General features: G+C 39.3%; 1 protein-coding gene across 3 annotated transcripts in view; it reads left to right on the plus strand.

The window, feature by feature from the left end:
• The window catches only part of TEC (tec protein tyrosine kinase), a 140149-nt gene that overhangs the window by 80698 nt on the left and 36308 nt on the right, over positions 1-23143 (plus strand). For all 3 annotated transcript variants that reach the window (XM_033214741.1, XM_033214742.1, XM_033214740.1), the window contains exons 3-4: positions 17223-17327; positions 22131-22212. In XM_033214741.1, the coding sequence (XP_033070632.1) occupies positions 17223-17327; positions 22131-22212 (187 nt within the window). The remainder of the gene's footprint in view (positions 1-17222; positions 17328-22130; positions 22213-23143) is intronic.

The following is a 23143-nucleotide window of genomic DNA, read 5'->3' on the forward strand; positions in this document are numbered from 1 at the left end:
GATGATGAAACTGAAGAACAGAGAGGTTGAGTACTTTGCCCAAGGTTGCAGAGTGGGCATGTGGCAGAGCTGGGACCCCAGCCCATGCAGCCTGATTCCCAGAGCTCTGAACCATTGTTCTGTGCTGCCTCTGGATAGCTTTGTGATATTTTTTGGCTATCCAAATTGTGTGTTTATAGGAGGATCAGACATATATTCATCTTTATATTCATCGGAATGACTTAGCCGTCGAGACAGCCTGACAAACTGGCAAAATATGTCTTTGTAACATTACTCTAATGCTTTGAAGAAAAATTTTTGACCAAAGATGCTCCTAAGTATCGTGTGTTAAAGGCTGTGAGTTACCAGAGATCAACTGTTCCTAACGTAAAAAGGAAGTGCTAATCTAGTCACTGGCTGGCTCAGTATTGGTTTCGTACTGTAAGACAGAACTAAAATAACAGCCTCAAAGGGTAAAAATAGTGGAATCATGTGAAACATCAACTGTCATTTTAAAAACAGAATTGTAAAACCCATGAGGAAAGGTTAATTTCTTTTTCTGTTTGAAAAGAGTGGATATTGGTAGACACTGGTCATTTCTATTATGGCCTCCTGTAATTTTAGAAAACTGATATTTGTCATGACCTGAGGAAACATCTCATTCATGGCTTTTTATTTTATAAGACATAGTCAAATTCAACATCAATTCTCAGAAGATCTTTCTCGGAGTTTAGAAGGTAGGTGTGAGGATCTTTCCTTAATCAAAACTAGTGGCTTTTGCTTTTATTTTTCCTAAGGGCTAGTATGCTTTTCAAAAATATTATTAGTAGCTAAATTGATCAAGCACTTAAACCATTTGTCAGCTTTCTTCCAAAAGCTTTACATGAATTGACTCTTTGAGTTCTTACTGCAATCATATGAAGTTCTGGTGCTATTATTCATCCCATTTAATAGCTAATGAAATGTAGGCACAGAGAGGTTAAGTAACTTGTTCAAGGAGATATAGTGAGTAAGTATCAGAGCTGAGATTCAAACTCAGACAGTTGGGCTTCAGACTCTTTGCTTTTAAATAGTAAGCTCTATTATGGAGTGCTGCTGGTTCTTAGCCCAGGGAGATATAAGACGTGTAAACCAGAGGGCCTGCCCACACTGAGTAGGGATCTTCCCCACTCAGTCTACTAGCTTGCATGCCAGTCCCCTGTGCAACATGGATGAGTGAGAGTTAGTTTCACTGGAGCAATTGAGAGTTAGTTGCATTAGCAAGAGCAGACTAAGAGGGGACGAATAGTTTAACTAAGGCTCCTAGCTGTGATAGCCAGCGAAGAGTATAGCATTGCAGCCTAGGTTTCTGTATCTTATTCATTTGCCCTTGATCAATTTGTTTAACCTCAGTGCCTCATTTACCCAACAGTAAATTGCAAATGCTAAATGACTCATTACTTCGGCAGAGTCAGTGGTTCTATAATTAATTATGGAGCACTTTAAGATTGATGAATGCAAGGAGCTGTGCACACATGACCTGTACAAGCAGTTGTGTAAACATAGGGATTGTTGTTGTTTCTAAGGCTTGCTTCCTGCTCTGAGCCCAGTCTACGCTTTACAACAAGGATAGCAAAAGCTTTATTAGTAGCAATTAAGAAATGTGCCATCTCTACTTTTACTGGTTTATAATGGGCTCTTTCTTTATTCTCAAAAAAAAAAAAAGTTTGTAAGTAGATTCAGCTACGACTTTGATCAGGCTTTAAAAAATATTTGAGAAGTATTTTGTAACCTTTTATCATAGAATATTTAAAACTTACTCAACAGTAGACAGAATAGTACAGTGAACCGCTATATGCATCACCCAGCCAAGTAACCCTAGTCCCCCTAGTCCCACTTCCTCCCACCTCATTATCTGTAACAAATCCCTCCTCCTCCCATGGTCTTGCAGAAACCACATCATTTCTTCTACAGATGGTTCAGTACTCATCTCCAGAAGTCAGGCAGCCCCCAGCTTAAGCAGAATCTTAGTGCCATCACCACACGGCTAAATATCAACAGAACTTCCTTAATATCATCAAGCACTCAGTCAGTGGAAGAAATCGTTTTAAAGATAATTTTATCTACAGAACGTTCCCAGTTGGTAGGTTGTATTACAAAAGTTTGCTGTAAGTTGGTTATTTGCAACACCAGTTGAATGAATATTCCTGTAGAAACTGTAGTAAAAGCAGTGATTGACATGCATTAAACCCACAAAAACCTATGGAATACATAATGAGGCAATTCTGTGTATTTCTCTTTGAGTATTTTACTGAGGGGAGAGTTGATGGGCAATTCATCATCTGCTACTAGAGATCTGGCTCTAAAATACATTTTCTCTTTCTTGTGGGTGCTGTTATGGTGATTCCTTCTCCCTGGGCCCACTTCCTCACTCCCTCCAACTCTTATCATCTACTCATCAAACTTCCCAGTAGAGAAGCAAGAGGAAGAAATTTTACCTGGTAAGGCTGACTGTATTCATTGAAAACAAGGAGGGGATGTTTCTCTTATAGGGGGTAGCAAAGGGTATAGGGAAGCTGCCATTATATGCAGTTTAATATTTTAAAGACATCTAGAAAACAAACTGCAATGTGATCTCTTTAACGTTGAAGAGAACTAGAGAGATATATAGGGCCAAGTAGCAGCTGATTTAAAGACCGGGTTAATGTTCTGTTTTTGCAGTTCTCTAGCAAAGCTCAGTTCAGTTTTAAGTAATTTATATTTCCAGTTCATAATTGTGTGCATGCCTCTGTGCCCTCCACTAACATCAGATAAGCAGGGAGTGAGACTCTTCTTTGAGGAAGAACTGGCTAGATGTGGGCAGGGTAGAGGCAGTTTCCAAGAGGCTGTGAGCCTTTTGATGCTCCTTTCCAGAAATCCAGCCCCAGGGGAAGGCTTTAGGAGAATTGCCACAGGGTTCCCACCCTCAGGGCTGTCACTGCTCTGAGTTATCACTTCTTCAATCCATTGGTCATGGTTGGGATACTAGGAGGTGGTGTGGGAATGGTGTTCCCCTTGGGCTGCAGTGGTAGGTTTTGTTCCACAGATTTGGCCATTGCGTATTTGAATTACTTGTTGCCCCTGCCACCCACCATCTATCCCAGAAATTGCATTTTCTATCTTGTCCCGTTTGTCATCTGTAACTCTCACCCAACAGAAACTTACAAAGTTATGTCTCCCAAGTTCTTCTTGATGTGAAATCATGTTTTTGTGATTCTAGTTATTTCCACTTTCATAAAGATATAAAGTATCATTAAAAAAAAAAAAAACCCTAACACATGAAGTGCTTTCTAGAAAGCTCAGAACACACACACTCCTACTAGAGAAGCAAAGTGCTACTAGTCAGTATTAACCATAGAAACCTAAGAACTGAAACCTAAGCTAAAGGACCTGCCTTCTTTTTTGCTGCTAAGAAAAACAAAACAAAACAACAAACAAACAAGCCAAAAGATGCTCAGTAACATATTCAATGATAACCATTTCTCCCTTGACAGTAGTTACGTTTATCTCTGAAGATTGTAATGGGACAGTTAGGCTGTCACTTGGCTATTCCTGTGTGCAGCAGTACACTTTGATGGAATAGAGAGGAGAGGAAGCGGAGTCTGGGATTATTTCCATGAAGCAGGTCCTGGAGATTCCTGGCATGCCTGTGCTGCACCTGGTGTGGTATAGGTCTGAGAGAGCTGCAGCAGAAGAAAAAAAAAAAAAAAAAGATAGAAAATAAAAAATAAAAGCAAAAACTCTTCTTGGAAATGGTGTAGTTAAGAAAAAGTGGTGATGCTGGTTATGCTCTTCAGGAGGCTTAGTTGGGAGGATCGCTTGATCCCAGGAGTTCAGTCTGGGCAATGTAGCAAGAACCCTATCTCTTAAAAGAAAAAAAAAAAAAAAAAAATCAGAAAAAAAGGAAAAGAAAAAGTGCTGGTTACAATTGGATATTGTGAAATTAGACCTGAGAAAAGCCTAGCTTCTTAACAATTCCACTTAGTTGAGTCCCCTCCTATTTATTTATTCACTCATTCATTGACTTATTCAACAAAGTTATTGGGCACCTGCTAGGCACCAGGTTGCCAGGTGCCAGGCTCTGCTGCAGGTGCTGGAGAGGGAGTGGCTGTGCCTTTGCTGAGCATCCAGTTGGTGACTTTTATTAGGCCTGCCTTGAAGAAGGGGTGATAAAGAGAAGGCTAGGACCAAGCAGCAGCCTTGGTAGGAGTTGTTGAATTTATTTTATTTCTTATTTATTTTCATTTAAGACCGAGTGAATCAAATGGATGGGTGAGTTCTTTCTAAGTTGGAATAAATACTAGAACAGAGCCCTCATTTAAATGAAAGCTGATCAATTACCTACTTCTGGCCCATTATAAACCAGAGTTATTTTGCTTAATCTTTCTCCTCAGTTTTTTCTTTTACCATTGTTGTTATTGCAGTTTTAAGCTTATGATTTAGAACATTAAATTACTACCAAAGAATTTTATAGTTTCCAAGTGTCCCCAGACTTCAGAGTTCCCGAGAGCAGGGGCCAAATTTTTTTCAGCATTATACAGCATTAACATTAGACATGCTCCAATAACTGCATGTATTTAAATTGCATTATTTGATGAGTTTTGACATTAGATAGACATCCATGCAACCGTCACGACAACTGAAATACTGAATATGCCCATAACCCCTCATGCCCCTTTATCTTCACACCTCCCCCTTCATTCCCACCATCCCTAGGTCATCACTGATCTAATTTTTGACATGATAGATTGGTTTGCATGTTCTGGAATTCTAGAATAAACAAACTCATATAGCAGATAGTCTTTTTTCGACTAGCTTCTATCACCCAGCATATGATTTTGACATATATTCATTTGGTTGTAACAATATTGCATTTCTTTTTATTACTGTGAAATGCTCCATTGTATGGCTATACCACAATTTGTTTCCCCTATTGATGGATGTTTGGGTTGTTTCCAGTTTTGGACTATTATAAATAAAGCCACTATGAACTTTTTGTATCAGTCTTTGTGTGGACATATGCTTCCATGTCTTTTGTGCTTAGTGCATTATCTAGCATATAGTATTTACTCAGCAAATATTGTCCTGAGTGGTTGTTAGACTTCATCTGCATGTCTTTTATGGTCTCACTCTGTCGCCCAGGCTGGAGTGCAGTAGTGCTATCATAGCTCACTGCAGCCTTGAACTGGGTTCAAGCAATCCTCCTGCCTCAACCTCCCAAGTGGCTGGGACTATAGGTGCACACCACCACACCTGGGTAATTTTTAAATTTTTTTTGTAGAAACAGGGTCTTACTGTGTTGCCCAAGGTGGTCACTGTGCCCTGCCTTCCCTACATTTCTATGATAATTGATAAATAAGACCAATTTACTTTTAAAAATAGTTATTTAAAATATTATTCTGTTTTAAGAGAAAGAATGGTTCTGCTATTATCCTATTTCCCTAGTTTGTTCTGTGATATTTTATGCATTATAGCCAAACTTAACTGTCTACTCCTGTATTTATTGAGTTGCTGGAATATTGACTGAATTCAATCCTTAAGGAGAAAGTGAAAAAATATTGGTATGTTACCTAATAAAACAATGTAAATACCAGTGAAATATTAAAAAGATCTTATTAAATATTTTTTCTTATTGAATTGTATAACAAAATTAGTATATAATATTAAAAATTAAGGCTGTATATATCAGAAAAAAGTTTAAATGCTGAAAAATTGTTTAAGTCTTATATTTAAAGGCAAAAACAAACTAAATAACTGACAGTAAGTGATTGTGGGGGTCCAGATAAATTGTACTATGTGCCTGTGAGCATCTCACAATTAATCCTGAAAATATTCTAGGAGATAGGTTATGTTAATTTAATAATTTTAAGATCCCCATTTACAGATAAGGAAATAGAGACTAGAAGAGGTTATTTAGTTTGTATAGGGCCGTGGAGCTGGCATTTAAACACAGCTTGCCAGTCACTGAAGCCTGGGTGCTCCACCATTATGTCATATTGATTCTGCTGTGTTAAAACATTGAGACGATACTGAGAATATTGTGGCATGTTCAATAAATTTTCTAAAAAGTCCCCTAGCAGCATAGTCAATTGCTGTATATATTATTCAAATACATGTCTCTGAAAGTCAATCAACTTTACAAGTTCTTCATCAGTTTTAAACTTTCCTAATAACTTCTGATTTTATATTTAGGGTAACATTTTTGTAGTTTCCGCGTCATTTACATTTGCCAGCCTGTTTCCAGTCACTTCTTATTAGTCTCAGGAGATAGCAATATCCAGTCCTTTTTCCTTTAACAATCAAATCACCATTGTCTCTTGCACTTGAGGCTTTTTGGCACTCTGGATCCAGTTGTGATCCACAGATACTGCTCTGTGATTATCTTTCTATTTCTTGCCTGAAATTTTAAATAAGTTTGGCTGGGTACTTTGATTAGTCTTGCTAGGGTGTCAAAATGGTGTCCATGAGTTATTTCCTACCTTGATTATAAATGCTTTGTAGGTGGGAAATCTATCCCATATTTCTTTGGTTCTTACTAAAGAGGTTTCTGATATCACATTGGTCTGAAATCCTGGAGTCAGAGAAATTTACCTCTCAGTAAAATTCCAAGTGAACCTGGGAAGATCATTTTAGCAGACACATGGAGAGTAAGAGCGTTTTGTTAATGTGTAATGATGAATTGGAATTTGTTGTAGAGGGTGCCTCTGTGGGCTTCTGTTTCTTTAGAAATTGGCTCCATGAAAGCTTAAACTTTAGATGTAGCAGTTAGCAGAGTTAATTTAGGTTTTTAAATGGGGAAATTCATAGTTATAATCTGATAAACACTCATCTAGCATTTCAGACTGTATTGAACAAGTCTCCAGTCAGCATACATACTCACTAGAATTGCAGGAAAAGTACCTAAGACAAATGAAGTATTTACATGTTATTGCTTTCAAATCTAAATATTAATGTTTGTGGTGGTAGTTAGCACCCTACTTCCCATGATGCGTAGCTCCCAGTGCTAAGCAGATGGTAGATATTTCATATACTAGATATGGCCAGGGACTGTCCTCCCTCACAGATCTGCAAAGTGGGAGTCCTTTCTGTTGCTGTCACCTAGTGTTAGTTTCCCACAGATGTTTTTGCTCTTGCTATTTTTGGAGAGGTAACATGGTATAGTGGTCATTGGAAGGCTTAAACAAGTTGATATGCATAAACCATAGGACAGTACCAGGCAAACAGTGCTATTATAAGTCTTACCTATTATTCTTTATTGCTTGAATGTGGGTTAAATTAGATACTATGAATTAGCATATTTCCATTCACCACATTTTGCATTTTGCTGCCAGATTCAGATCCCAACTGCCAACACTGAGTTCCATATTAAATTCTTATTTCCTAGTGAGACATTTCCCCATGCACCACTCTAGGCTGAAAATGTGTCCAGGTGGGAGATCTATCTCCAGAAGCCAAATGTTGCCATAAAAATCCATTGTCTATTTCTGCATTTTCTGTATCTTTTCAGTAAAATGTATTGAATCCTGGGGGGTGGGAATAAGTAGGCATTTTGGATTTGTCTGGAAATGCTTACATCTCAGGAGAGGTGACTGAGAGTTAGTGTGTGTAACCTTTATGGGGGTTTTACCTGAACATACCCCTATAGATTGAATCTTGTTATGTGTAAGTCAGTGCTGGAAGGTGTGTTAGGCAGCCCTGGTGGTCGAGGAATACAGTGACAGGTACAAAATAACAAATGTCAAGGGATGTTAGAATTCAAAATAAAGAGATAATTTCAGCCACTGTTGCCCAAACTTCAGCCATTATTTATACTACTTACATGAATTTGCCATATATGTGCCATCTGTAAAGCACTATTTATTTAATGTTTTCCTTTAAATAATTAAATTTTTTTTCCTTAGACACAATTATTTGAAAAGGAAACTGTGTCAGTCAGTAAATGGAAAACCATGAATAAAAGGTAATCATAAAACTATATACAGTAACTACAAATGTTTATCCAAGTTCCACCTAAAACCACCTCAGCTTGAGATATTTAACTGGTCTTTTTCCTGGCAATTAATGTGTGTGTGCGCTTATGCATCATACATGCATCTTATGCATCATCATAAGAAAACATTTTCTTTAAAGTTATAGTACTATTAAAAAGAATTCCTTTTAGTCCTGTATGTATTGACCTGAGACGTCTGTGGTATATAAAAATGAAAAAAATGCAACACAATCCCAAATATAAATGAAAGAACTTGTATAATTATGTGAATGCACACATATGAGTTTATGTTTATGTCTATGTGTACATGTATATATAGCATACATACATATGCTTGTATGAGTATTCTAAAAGGTGTAGGAGAACACTTGAATGGTTATATTATGTTTGAGAGGTATTGGAATGACTGGGAAGAAAGTTTGCTGCTTCTTGTTGCTGTGAGCGTGGAAAAAATTAAATAATGAAGATTATAAAGGAAAAAACCCTCAGAAACCACCATACCACTCTTTGGGAAACACTGATTTAGTTCAACATGTCTCTTTATCAATAAAAATTCTGAGGCATTGAGTAGCTGGGTGCAGAGTACTCTTAATCTAGAATATATTATTCAGGATAGCTAACTGCTATAACTTAGAATACCCTGAAACTCCTGCCTTAGCACAATAGAAAGTTTCTTTCTTCCTTACATTATATATAACCGCCTTCTACATGGTGATTCAGGGACCCAGGCCTCTTCCATCTAACGGCTTCATTGTTTTTCAGTCACCACAATCTTTCCATGGATCTTTTGAGTCCCATAGGGCGACAAGGAAGGGGATGGAACAGGAAGGATAGTGTGAAAGGTTTTGGAGGATGGGAAGTAATGTTATGTCACTTCTTTCCATGCCCCCTTGGCTAGAACTCAGTCTTATGGCCTCACCTAGGTGCATGGCAGATAAGGAAGTGCAATCTAGCTGAGCCAACTTCCCAGAAAGGGGAGGAAAAATGTGGCAATCAGAGATCACTAGCATAGTCCTTGCTCCAAGGGAATTTGTAATCTTTGGATTGAATTTATTAATTTTGGCATTCCTTGAATTCAGAAGTCTATTGCATGAAACTTAGGCAGTAAGGGATCTGTATACATTTATTTTTACACAATGTATTGTAATTTCTACTAATGTTAAGAATTAAACCATTTAAATCACTTTTAGACTTAATTCAAAACACATAGGTTAGTAAGTTTTGCTTTCAACTCTAATAAAACACACCTGGTGATAGGTTTTAGCTCTGGGGCCACGAAGGGGAGTTATGAAGAGGGTTGCCAGGAGGTATAGAAAAGTCTTAAGTGGTCATAAGATCACTTAAGGGGAGAAAATAACATTTGAATTTTAAATGCAGTGAAAGTATGTCTTTAGAAACTATAATTGCCTACATCAACACGATCTTATATCAAGATTATTCTGTGATTTTGGAAATGAAATTTTTGCCTTCATATTTCTCATAGAGATTTTCCTCTTCCTGTTTTTATTCTGGATATTACTTTAAAAACTATAATCTTTAAAATTATGCCATACTTATATATATTATTACTGGTTTCTTAATATTTTTCTTTTTCTCTTTAGTGTGAAAGCGCTTTATAAAATATAAATCACCTATATAAGTTACTATTATAAGCTAGTTTAAAGGGAGGAAAAAATAATGAGATACCAAGTAATGGAATACCAAGTTTTTGTTAGAATTTTGTCCCTGGTAAAGAGGCGGCAGTTTCTCATAGAATCACCAAATTGGAAGTGCCTTTAAATTCTATTCATTTGACTTATCTTAGAAAGCTCTGTGTAAACATTATTCCCAGTATTCACAAGAAAAATGTCAAATTTATCCCAAGATTTTTTTCGTTTCTCTTAGTTAATGTGTTCTACTGTACTTAAGACCCATTCTTTTAAATCTGTTCTGAGTAGAAAGGGAAAAGACTACATGTATGAATAGAATAGGCCTTTTAGGGTCATTTGGGATTTTTAGTAGAATACGTCATTCATTTTCTTTTCTGTTAAACAGTTAACTGGAACTCTTTAGTCTTTCACTATTGACTCACCAAAACTTTGATTGTAAATATGATCATTTGTCTCTGTAACCCTAGAAGATGTTGGGTTTTTGTACATTCCATAAAGGCAACAGATTGTGTGTGTGTGTGTTTTCAAGTCTCTATTATGCTACTTTGGTATCTGTGCCTTGCAGATGGTAGAAGGACACTGCAGTCAATATTTAATGAACATGACTGAAGGACTAAACCAAGTTCACAAATTAAATGCAAATTATCGTGAGGGAATGCAATGAATGTTAGCCACAGGTTTAGTGCTATGCATGTGTTGAAAACCGCAATTTCTAAATTTTGTCTTCTTAATTTGATGAAATATTTTATCCCCCAATAATATTGAATGTGTGTGTGTGTGTGTGTGTGTGTGTGTGTGTTTATTTTTTTGTGTGCTTGGTCCTTTGTTGCTAAACATGCCATTTCAGCAGTCTGCTTTGGTTTCGTGTTTGAGATCTGTTTTAATTGCTCTGGTCTGTTGAGAAAGAACAGAGACAGACTGAACACAAAACAATTGACTGGTGCAAAATGGGGCCTAATGATAGGATAGCAATGTATGTACAAACAGAGGTACTTTATAATTGAAATTGAGAAAAGAGGTGGGAGAGGGTGTCATGTGGCACACAATAATATAAACATGTGGATGGCAAGACAACTACTTAGGGAGAGAGATTCAGTTCCAGCCAACACCCCATCTGTCACATCCAAGTAATGTTAATTTCACTTTATTTGCTGTATAGTTTTGTTTGTATTTAATTTGTGAACTTGCTTTGGTTTTATAGTTGTATACGAGCTATATAAGTTTAAGAAGTTTCTACTGAATTTGTTTGCATGTAGTTAAATGATATCAAGTTACTTAGGTATAGGTAGCACTTACAAATTTAGGATTGGAATTAAAGTTCAAATTCTGGATTATTGTGTGACTTTGGGCAAGTTAATTATACTCTCCATGTATTGATTTCTCCATCTGCAAAATGGGGGTGACAATAATTCTCATGTTATAATGCTGTGAGAATTCATTGAGAATACCCACATTAAGAGGCTAACATCGTGCTGGTTTATAGTGAGTGTTCTATAATTGTTAGCTATGAACATAATATTCTTTTTTTTGTAATAAAAGTCCATAACTATTCAAGCTTGAGAGACCTGGAGTCAGGTAAAAGCATAACTGTTTCTGAGAGAATTTAGTTCAATTCTGGCTCAGCCTCTACAATCCTTAGCCAATCCCATAGCCTCTTAGTGCTCAGTTTCCTGCAACTTCCTAGGGTTACAGTGAAAAGTGATAGTATATGCTACCATTTGGGGAGTGAGTTTGTATTAATCAGGGTTCTCCAGAGAAACAGAACCAATAGGATATATATAGATGTATATGAGGAGATTTATTATGGAAATGGGCTCATGCGATTGATTATGGAGGCTGAGAAGTCCCACAATCTGCCATCTGCAATGTGGAGACACAGAAAAGCTAGTTGTGTAATTCAGACCAAGTCCAAAGGCCTGAGAATCAGGAGCAGGGTAGGAGGCTGCTGGTGGAAGCCTTGGAGTCTGGAGAGCCAGGAGCACCAAAGTCTGAGAGCAGGAGAAGATGGACATCCCAACTTTAAGGAGAGAGTTCCGCTTTCCCTTTGACTTTGCTTGTTCTATTTGCACCCTCATCGGACTGGATGATACCCATCTGCATTGGCAGAGGTGGATCTTTTTTACTCACTCAGTTGATTGAAATGCTAATCTCTTACAGGAACACCTTCACAGACACCTGGAAATAATGTTTTACCAGCCATCTGAGTATCCCTTAGCCTACTCAAGTTGACACATGAAATTAACCATCACAAAGTTCCATGTGTCAGACACTGTTCAGCACTATGAACATTATCTTTAATCCTGCTGATAGCTTGGCAAAGAGAGCAGCATTGACCTGTTTCTATGGAGAAAGGAACTGAGGCACAGAGGGAAAACTGGCATTGCCCTAGGTTGTATGGCTTATAAGTGGCAAAGCAGAGGCTACAAGTCAGGATCTGCTTGTTTCCAAAGCTCATGCTCCTTCCCTGAGGCCCTTTTGCAATGAAGACGTGATTCACATAGGAGATTTCCTCTGCCGCAAGACCCTGGGAACAGCCACATCTGGAATCAAATTTGTGATGTGGGAAAGGGACGAATCATTTGGAATATTGGAGGGACACCCTGGCAAGCCTTTTCCTGTGCATGGTGGAGACTCCGGATGCCTTGGGAAAAGGACAAGAGGGTGTCCTGAGATAAATGACTTCTCAGATCACCCGAGACCAGCCTGGTTATTTGTATACATTTTTTTCTCATTTAATTTCTTTAAATTAGGATGGATGTTTGTATTAAAATACAGAGTATTCTGGAAATTAAAGGAAAACAGTGTACCTTGTAAGTCTTGCTGGGGGACAAAATCTCTTCCATCTAACTCCCAGTTCTGCCATTCAGTTGATGTGTAGTTTAAAGCAAGTTATATTTAATCTTTCTGCCTCGTTTTCCCATATATGCTGGTTTACGATATATAAAATGGTCATTGCTTACTTCCATTTTCAAACTTTGCAAAGTGTGCAAGAGAGGACACACACACACACACACACACACAGTATTGCCCATGGTTCTTTGCATACTGGGTTAGCACACTGTTGAATTAGTATCTTCTAAGTGTCAGGTGGTCTTCTTAGCTCAGAAGATTCATAGAGGATTCAAAGGTGAGTCAGGGAAAGTCTCAGCTTCATCATGATTTTCAGTCTAGTAAACAGGGCAAAGGCTATAGAATAGGAGGGAAATATAACACGAAAAAAGGTAATGACCTTGGATATTTCTCCTTGGGCCACAATTTATTTTATTTTATTTTATTTTTTTGAGATGGAGTCTTGCTCTGTCACCCAGGCTGGAGGGCAGTGGTGTGATCTTGGCTCACTGCAACTTCCACCTCCTGGGTTCAAGAGATTCTTATGCCTCAGCCTCCAGAGTAGCTGGGATTACAGGTATGTGCCACCAAGCCTGGCTAATTTTTTGTATCTTTAGTAGAGATGGGGTTTTCCCATGTTAAGCAGGCTGGTCTCAAACTTCTGACCTCAAGTGGTCTGCCTGCCTTGGCCTCCTGAAGTGCTGGGATTACAGGCATGAGCCACTGCACCCAGATGGGCCACAATATTGACAATAGCATATAGCATGCACCAGGAATCATGAAGTATTTTCTTACTGAAGAAATTCTAAAGAATAGTCTAAATGGAGGAAAAACTGTGTGTTCCTTCTACAGTAACTGCTCAGAAATCATTTCCTAAAGCTCTTATTCCTAAAGGGCCCCTCTGTGGAAAAGCTTTAGAAAGCTGGCATCTCAGGAGTTAAAGTGGGCTCGGGGAGAAAGTGCATGGGACAGCACGCCTCACTCAGTAACTCTCTGTTCCCTATGGTGAATCCTTTATCCCTTCCAATACTTTTTTCTTTTTCTTTTTTCTTTTTCTTTCTTTCTTTTTTTTTTTTTTTTTGAGACAGAGTCTCACTCTGTTGCCCAGGCTGGAATGCAGAGGTGCTATCTCAGCTCACTGCAACCTCCGCCTCCCAGGTTCAAGCTATTCTCCTGCCTCAGCCTCCCAGGTAACTGGGACTACAGGTGCGTACTACCACGTCTGGCTAATTTTTGTATTTTTAGTAAAGATGGAGTTTCACCATGTTGGCCAGATCGTGACCTCATGATCCACCCTCCTCGGCCTCCCAAAGTGCTGGGATTATAGGAGTGAACCACGGTGCCTAGCCCCTTCCAATCCTTTTTTTCCTCAGCCCTGCCTAACCTCCCAGGGTTACCTTTAGATGTGGCTAGAATAAGCTGCCGCTGCATATGTGTTGTGAAAAGCAGAATTGTCTTTATCTATAAAGATGGCGCTAAGCATTTCTGCAGCACAATTATCTTTATCTATAAAGACGGTGCTAAGCATTTCTGAGTTCTAGACCCATATTTTAACTTCCACCTGGTTGTTCAATTGTCACTTGAACATTTCTCAGCCCTGCCTCCTCGTACCTGATCTGTTCTTCTGTGTTCCTTCTCATAATTCACAGCGTCCGTGTTTCCTGGTCACTCAAACTCAAAATCCCTTAGCCCCCCTCAGTCCTTCTCTACTCTTAATCCCCATTTCTAAATGGTCACAAAGTTTTGTGAACTATGCCTTCTAAATTCTCTGGCGTCTTTGCTCTTCTTACTTTACTGCCACTGACTTGGTTCAGAACTTCATCTGTCACCTGAACTATTACAGCAGTCACCAAGCTAGCCTCCCTGTCAACACTCATTCTTCACCTGCTGGTAATCATTATCTTCTTAAACACACACCCCAGTACTGCACTCCTGATTCTCCATTGAAAACTGCTCAGGATAAATCCAAGCTTGTAAGGCTGGTGCAGAAGCATCTTCCTAATGTGGCCTCAGATAGCCTCTTTGGTGTCATTTCCCACACGCCCCCTGAACCACCCTGAGCTTCAACCCCAGTGAATTTCTTTCTCTTCCCTAAATATTCAGCACTTTGTTGTTTTGCAGCCTGAAACTCCCTCCATTGTCTCTGTAGGAAAACTCATACTTATCCTTTAAAAATAAAATCAAAATATCACTTCCTTCCTGAAACTTCCCCATCTTCTCGTGGCCCCATCACTGCCCCACTCTGTAGGATACCAGAAGAGAGCATTGCTTGATCATTACTAGACTGTGAATCATCCCTCTTCCCCTTCCACCCATCAAATGGTAAAATCCTCTTGAAGAGACCCTCAACCCTCCTTTCATAACTTTGAAACCCCAGCACTCTGCACGGTACTTGTTGCCCTGTTAGGTTGGTGTCCCATAGTGTTTGCTGGCAGAATAAATAAAAGAATCAACTTATGTGTACCTCACAGGGATACTGTGAGCACAGAATGAAATAACACGTGTTCAGTGCCAGCGATAGTGTCTCAACCATTGTGTCTTTTTAACTTTTCTCTTTGAGACAGGATAAAAGAAAAGAAAAAAGGGTAAAATCGTAGCATGTTCTTGAACTGCAGAAGGAAGAATTTGGGGATGTACCCCTGGATGGCTGCTGTCTCCTCTGTAAAGCAGAGAGGGAGGGAGTCCACTGAGGCAAAGGGAATGTGAAGTTTGTAGTTTTGAGGGCACTGGTAGTGACCCTGGAGGCCGCCGGATTCTCTTCACTAGAGATATACAGGACGGCTGATGAGCAGCAGCGAAGGCCTGACTGGGCATAGAGATGGCAGTTAGGATTGTGTGTGTGACCTTCCATAGCCAGGTGTGAAGGGAATGGGGAAAGGTGTGGATGGAAGTAGGGACTGACAAAACTGTTGTATTAGTCCATTCTTACACTGCTATAAAGTCATACTCAAGACTGGGGAATTTATAAAGAAAAGAGGTTTAATTGACTCAGTTCTGCATGACTGGGGAGGCCTCAGGAAACTTACAATCATGGCAAAAGGGGAAGAGGCACATCTTACATGGTGGCAGGCGAGAGAAAGAGAGCAGAAACGCGTAAAAGGGAAAGATCCCCTTATAAAACCATCAGATCTCCTGAAAACTCAGTCACTGTCACGAGAACAGCATGGGGGAAACTGCCACCATGATCCAATCACCTCCCACTAGGTCCTGCCCTCAACACATGGGGATTGTGGGGATTACAATTCTGAGATGAGATTTGGGTGGGGACACAGAGCCAGACCATATCAAGTGTCAAGGGGGTGTGGGGTTCTAGTGTGTGCATATGTTGGGGGATATAAATATGCACTGGGGAGATGACAGCCAAAGTCCTCTAGTCGGATGGGAACTGCTGATGGCCCAGGTGAATGGGGCAGGTGTGGAAGTCCTGTGGTGACAATGAGGATGCAGAGCAGGTTCCTGGGAGTGGGGTGGGGACCCCAAAGCTTGTGGCCAGAGCTGGGGTTTCAGAACATTAGATAAAATAATTTTCAATGACTAACACCAGGGGATGGCTGGCATCTCAAATACAACATTCTTCATTTCTCTTTTTCTTCTATTCTTTGTCATATGAATACCTACCAATGAAGAAAAAGTAACCTTAGTCTTTATGTAACTTTTGTGTGGAATTCATCTGTTAATATTATTCAGCAAATGCATTTTTATTTCTACATTGTGTTTGTAATAATTTTTAGTGGCTGTATTATATTATCTTTGCACATACTGCTTTGTCTTCTTTTGGATTTTTCCCTAGGATAAATTTACAAGTGTGGGATAACTGTGCTTAAAGGTGTGGATGATTTTGGAGCGGGGAGTCTTAATGGGCTGTTAGTTAATTGCTACAGGCAGATCTACAGCAGGCAGGGAGGGCAGGCAATGGGGAAGAAAATTAGAATATTTAATAATGGACTCTGAATGGAAGCTTTTTGTGAATATTTTAAGTCCGTCTCACATAACTCTCAGTTCTGTTTGCTGCCTCTACTGGAGGCATCTACCCCAGTGAAGGGGACAACAGAGCTGGCTGGAAGTTGCATATGTAATTGAGTAAATGGAATTTTGCTTGACTTGGTCTTTGACACTTTATTTTGGGGGACTATCATCAAGAACGTGAAGAAGTTGAACAACTTGTGTATCTGGCAGGGGCAGGTAGCTATGAAAGGGAGTTTTTCTGTTCTGGAGTTATTTATTTTTTTGAAACAGAGTCTTACTCTGTCGCCCAGGCCTGAGGTACAGTGGCCCAATCTTGGCTCACTGCAACCTCCGTCTCCTGGGTTCAAGTGATTCTCGTGCCTCAGCCTCCTGAGTAGCTGGGATTATAGGTGGCCACCACCACACCTGGCTAATTTTTGTATTTTTAGTAGAGATGGGGGTTTTGCCATGTTGGCCAGGTCTCGAACTGCTGGCCTCAAGTAATCCCACCTTGGCCTCTCAAAGAGCTGGGATTACAGGTATGAGGCCCCGTACCCAGCCCATTCTGGAGTCTTTATGGGGGCAGGACAGAACAGTTTCATCTTGATAAATTAAAGGATTTAATAATTTTGATTACAATAATCACAGTGTTAGTATTTTGAATAATTTTAGAAGTTAGTGGGAAACATGATTTAGATAATTTTAAAGAAATTACAATATTTTGAATCAGAGCAAAATTTCATTAATAATAATACTGTTAATTTTTTTTATGTCTTATGGTCGTAATACTTCTCTTTTTTTTCTTTTAACAGAAGAAATACAGAAAGGGGTTTATTGATGTTTCAAAAATCAAGTGTGTGGAAATAGTGAAGAATGATGATGGTGTCATTCCCTGTCAAAATAAGTATCCATTTCAGGTGAGCTGATGTATTTTTGTGGCAGTGCAGTGGTGGGCTTAGTCATGTTTGCTCTTTGACATTACAGTTTTCTGTCCTTGCTTTAGTGGCTGATTGGCTGATTTCTAGGTTAATTTGCCACTTTAATAGTTATGACTTTTCTTCATGAACTGCCTAAGTCTTTGTGGAAACGTTATCTGATTCTTAAGGAGTCGGGGCTAAGACTGAAAAGTCAGGGTTGAAGTTTTCCCTATGAATCTGAGAAACTGAGAAGTGAAAGGCGTGAGTTATCCTCAAAAGGAAATGAGATTAAAAAGCTGCTTGTGCTAAAAAAATAATATTAGCCTTATATATTGATTAAACTATATTTCTTTGGAGTAATCATGTTATTTTTTTCCCCTCACAATGATTCTGTTGCATAAGGGAGGTAAATGTCTCATTATTCTCATTTATGTCTGAGGAAATCAGTGCTCACCTGTTAAATAGCTTCTCCAAGGTCACCTTGTAAATGAAAAGCCTGCCAAGCACACGTGCGCACATCTCCTCTCCTGAAGAGGAGGGTCCCCCGTCCTGAGCTACTCCGCATTCATGCTGGTGTCTTGTTTCCCACGTGCCTTGAGAACTCAGGAGTGTAGAGTTGGATCCTGATAATCTGGAGCTCTAGCCCCTCCCCAGCACCTCACCACTTCCTTCCCTGCTCAAGGATGTTTTTATGCTCTCCTTAAGCAGTGAATGTCCCTAGTGAAAGTCACCTTTTACCCATGGCTGTGTTCTCACTGTGTCCTGAAAGGAAAGTTACAAAAGTCTTTTTCAATGTGGTAGAGTTTTTGCTTGTTTTTAATTGCTCATATGAAGTTACCAATTACATTGGAATTATACATTTACCAGTTTTGGGGGATGAAGATGTTTGGGAAGCAGTGAGCTAAAATATCCAAGCTTCTGGCTTATTCTCCACTAGGGTGGCAACATCACAAATGGAGGAAGGGCTACATTTAATTTTCCTTTTCCCTGTTCCTTGTTTTATTGCTACCATTTCTCTGAGTGAAGGACAGGGACAGTAAGTGCTTAGAGAGGTGACTCTGAGGTCAAACTGCCTGATTTACTTACTGGCCATGTGAGCTTGTCTAAGTCACTTAACCTCTCTGTGCCTGTTTCCTCTCTTGAAAAATGGGAATAGTAACAATAATAGTACAATTTCACAGGGTTGTTGTGAGGATTAACTGACGTGATGTATAAATAGCTTTGACACATAATAAGAGCAAGGTAAGTGATAGTTGCTATTATTACTATTACTATTCTCTTACTACTGCTGCTGCTATTAATATTACACCTAATATTATACCTACCACCTGGATCTAGAAGTAAAATGAATTTAAACCTTCTTCTTAAGTATGTTTAATGCATATATAATGTGTGTGTGTGTGTGTCTATGTATGTGTGTATGTGTCTCTGTAATTTCATTTGAAATTATCAGAGAACCATTCCTACGACACTTCTTTTTTTTTCCCCCCCTTTGAGATGGAATCTTGCTCTGTCACCCAGGCTGGAGTGCAGTGGTACGATCTTAGCTCACTGCAACCTCCACTTCCCAGGTTCAAGCGATTCTTATGCCTCAGCCACCCAAGTAGCTGGGATTACAGGTATGTACCACCACTCCCAGCTAATTTTTGTATTTTTGGTAGAGACAGGGTTTTACCATGTTGGCCAGGCTGGTCTCAAACTCCTAGCCTCAAGTGATCTGCCTGCCTCAGCCTCCCGAAGTGCTGGGATGACAGTCATGAACCACTGCACCTGGCCTCCTACCACAGTTTTGATGGCTGTTAGACATATTAGGGATTGACAGCATGGGGGAGCTGTGGCTCTCATGATTCTGGACCCAGAATTAAGATTTTTGCTGTCCAAGAAAAAGATATTCACTCTGCAAGTTTTGAGTTGCTTTTAAGAATGATAATACAAGTAGAACAGAAAGCATTCCATCCTTGAACTATTAAAATTGTTGAGATGAATAAATATGAGAAAAGTTCAAAAACAATCTGAAAAATTAATCAAGAAGGGATAAGCTTGAGCTTTATATAGTTTAAAGCAGCATGATTTGAAAGGTGAAAAATACCCTCTCTTATTATAACTTAAGTATAACTAAGAAAGTATAGATCTTAGTTTCATGTTTTCATAGAAAAAAAAAAAAGAAATTTTACATTAGGTTCAGATGCAAAGTGAAAAAAATGAAAGTAGAAGTAGATGTTTTCAAAAGACACTGGAAAAAGAAAGTGGGACAGGTGGAGAAAATGGTGGGGAATCCGCACCAGCTGCCTAGATGGGATGGTTCCTCCTTCATGCTTTTCTAGATGAGTCATTCTCATGGCAGCTGGGAGATCCTCAGGAGCTGGCATGTCTTCCCTGGGCTTCAAACCCAGATCTGTCTACCTTTTGTCTGTGCTGTTTCTCCTATACCACACTATTATTATAAGTATATGGAATAAATGAATGAGTAGATGGAAGATAGAAATAGGAGGGTGGGTAACTACGAGTGGGTAGTGTTACTGAGGGAGAGTATTCCCTCCTTGTTTAAATGGTTTCTGCACTTGAAGTTTGCAAAGCTCTTCCCTCCCCAACAGCCTCTGCTGTGGTAGGATGACTCAGCACAAGACTTAAGGCGTTGAGAAACGCAGCTCCCTGGATCCTCTTCCTCAGAAGGAGGCCAACATGGTGTGGTCTGAAGTTTGCTCGGGGAGATACTGGCCCACAGACATCTCTTCAGCCTACCAAACAACCTGAGATGCCAAAAGTAGGAGCTTGTTAGTTGAGCTCAGGGCACTATTCCTAGAAACTTCTCATAGAAATACAAATACCCCAAGTTAGCTAGGTAACATATCAAGATAGTTTTAGTTATCAAAACTCTGAATTTGGATTAGGTTTTTTTTTTTTTTTTTGCTTAGCTAGTCTAACCAAAAAAGGTTAGCTAGTCTAACAAACTTTAAGGAAGTTTTAAAGGCTCATGATACTGACATGAGATGAGTTTTGTGGGGAAGTTAGACTGCTTGGAGTCTGGAAAGGCAGATTCCAGGAGGGGAACAGTCAAGGGATATTTGGGGGTTAAATATCCTACTCATATGACTTAACCTCAGCCACTTTGGTTTTGTCATTTGAAAAATGAGGATTCTAACACTAAGAAAGAACTGGATTGCTGTATGGATGATATGACGCAATGCATGTAAAGTGCTTAGCCTAATTGTAGGGACTCGGTAAGTTATTATAATAAATTAAATTGTTATTACAATACACTACAGGTTTCTGGAAGGTCCAAGGCCCTAGCAGTCTTTTCCAGACATCTCAATGTCAATTCAGAATGAGTAGTTCATGGTGCATGGTTCCTTCTGTACAGAGTTGGTTGTGTGGGCAAGCCCACATAGATGTGAAAATCATAGAGCAAATGAGGAAACATGTCTCTTCACATCTCTTTTAGCACTTTATCCGTCTGATATCATGGCTCATTTCTGTCTTGTATAAGGTATTTCTGTATTTGTCTTGGAAATAGGCTTCATGTCTGATTCATTTTTGTGTCTTACGGGAATGGTATATAGCATCATTTGTTCTATGGTGTTCACATTACTATTACAATGCATTTCTGGCTGGTTACCATGGCTCTCACACCTGTAATCCTAGCACTTTGGGAGGCTCAGGCAGGAAGATCACTTGAGCCTAGGGGTTGCAGCTTGTAGTGAGCTGTAATTGCGCCACTGCCTTCCAGCATGGGCGACACAGCAAGACCCCGTCTCTAAAAAAAAAAAAAAAAAAAAAAAAAAAAAAAAAAGAAAGTACATTCCTTTGATTTAAATGAACAAGAAGGAATTATCTATTGAATATGGTCAGTGATAGCCATTTATCAGTGAAAGAGCTATTTGGTTTTGGTTTTCAATGCAGTGGGTGTGGACATGACAAAGGGAGGTTTCTAGCCTTGTATTACTTTTTAGCCAGTCTAGACCGTTTTTCTGCCTCGTGACTGACCATGAAGAATAAAATGACAAAATTTCTGGCTTAGTTTCCCTGGGTTATCTTATTATTAATATTAGAAATGTTAAAAATAACACTATTTAATTGCCCACCAAGGACTACCTCTAAGTAAGGCACTGTGGTTAAGAGGCTGGGTTCTGGAATCTGAATTCTGGCTTTCTGGATTACCAGCCAAATGGCGATGGGCGGGTGAGGCAGTACAACATCAGGGGACAGCATCTGCAGTGCGTGGTGCGTGAGTGGTACCTGCTGAAGTTACACAAGAATGAGGGACTGGGTAGGCCTTTATTTTCTCATTTATAAAATAGAAAAACTCGTACCTTGATGGCAGGATTGAGTTAAGGTCTGTAAAGCACACAGCACAGTGCTGGGGTAGTTGGTACTTAATCCATTTAGCTACTGCAATTATTGATAGTGCCAAAAGGAAGCTGTAAGAGTGATGCTGAAGGAGTAGTCCATTCATCTAAAATATTATTTAGAGAAATACTGAATCTCTGTTACACCAAATTTATCTAAGGAACTTCAGTTAATTAGATTGAAAGAAATACTGAGATTAATGAAGTATCCTGGCCTTTATATTTTTTCTTCTATAAAACATGGTCCTTTGCAAAATGTGTATTCTACTTAATGTAGAAATGAAGAAGTCCATGTGCTTTTGTAAGAAAATAATCTGGGTTTTCTGGATGTGAAGTTATTGACTTTCAGTTATTTGAGAATCATTTATTGGTGCCTGTAGCAACCAAGGGTTCTGTGCTAGACAGAAGTGCTGTGTCTAAGTCCTCCTCACCAATTCCATCTTTTGTTTTATTTTAGGTCGTTCATGATGCTAACACACTTTACATTTTTGCACCTAGTCCACAAAGCAGGGACCTGTGGGTGAAGAAGTTAAAAGAAGGTAAAACTCACAATGAAATATTACTCTGTATATAATTTTAGGAGATAGATGTAATACTGTTATCACTCAGACAGAAATACAGTTAATATATCTATTGCATTTGTAATCTCTTAATCTACAGTAAGTGTTTCTCCAAGGATATGCTGTTGTTGTGATACCAGCATATTGAAGATAACTTCCCTTTTTAAAATCTGATTTTTTTCTAGTAGCATATCGTTTCTAAGAAAAGCACACTCTCATTTAATGTGTAATATATCTGAAGGTGATAAAGCACAAGCTTTTATGATAACAGAATTTGGTGTCTTCATTTTTTGTTTTTTGTTTTGAGATGAAGTTTTGCTCTGTCGCCCAGACTAGAGTGCAGTGGTATGATCTCAGCTCACTGCAACCTCCGCCTCCTGGGTTCAAGCGATTCTCCTGCCTCAGCCTCCTGAGTAGCTGGGACTACACGCACCTACCACCACGCCCGGCTAATTTTTGTATTTTTAGTAGGGACAGGCTTTCACCATGTTGGCCAGGCTGGCCTTGAACTCCTGACCTCAGGTGATCTGCCCTCCTTGGCCTCCCAAAGTGCTGGTATTACAGACATGAGCCACTGCGCCTGGCCCAGAATTTGATATTTTCTAAGAAAGTGCCCATGTAGTCAACATTTGGTGTGGATGGAATGACATATTCATGAAGGGTTTAAATGGATAATTTGTCCTGCATAGTCCTCATTGCTTCTCCTGCAGAACAAAATGGTGGCAGGTTGACTTTTGCCTTTATCCATCATTGGTGTAGCAGCAGTCATTTCTGCTAACAAGGGTGCTTCACACACAAATAAAGAAGAGGTCAAAGAGAACTATGGAGCTTTTCTGAATGCTGAGTCGTATGATCTAAGGGAGTTCTTATAGTAAACATAGTATCCAAGGAATAAGAAATGATTGATACT

Source organism: Trachypithecus francoisi, unplaced genomic scaffold (genome assembly GCF_009764315.1).
Source record: "Trachypithecus francoisi isolate TF-2019V2 unplaced genomic scaffold, Tfra_2.0 Lachesis_group1, whole genome shotgun sequence".
Lineage (NCBI taxonomy): Eukaryota > Metazoa > Chordata > Mammalia > Primates > Cercopithecidae > Trachypithecus > Trachypithecus francoisi.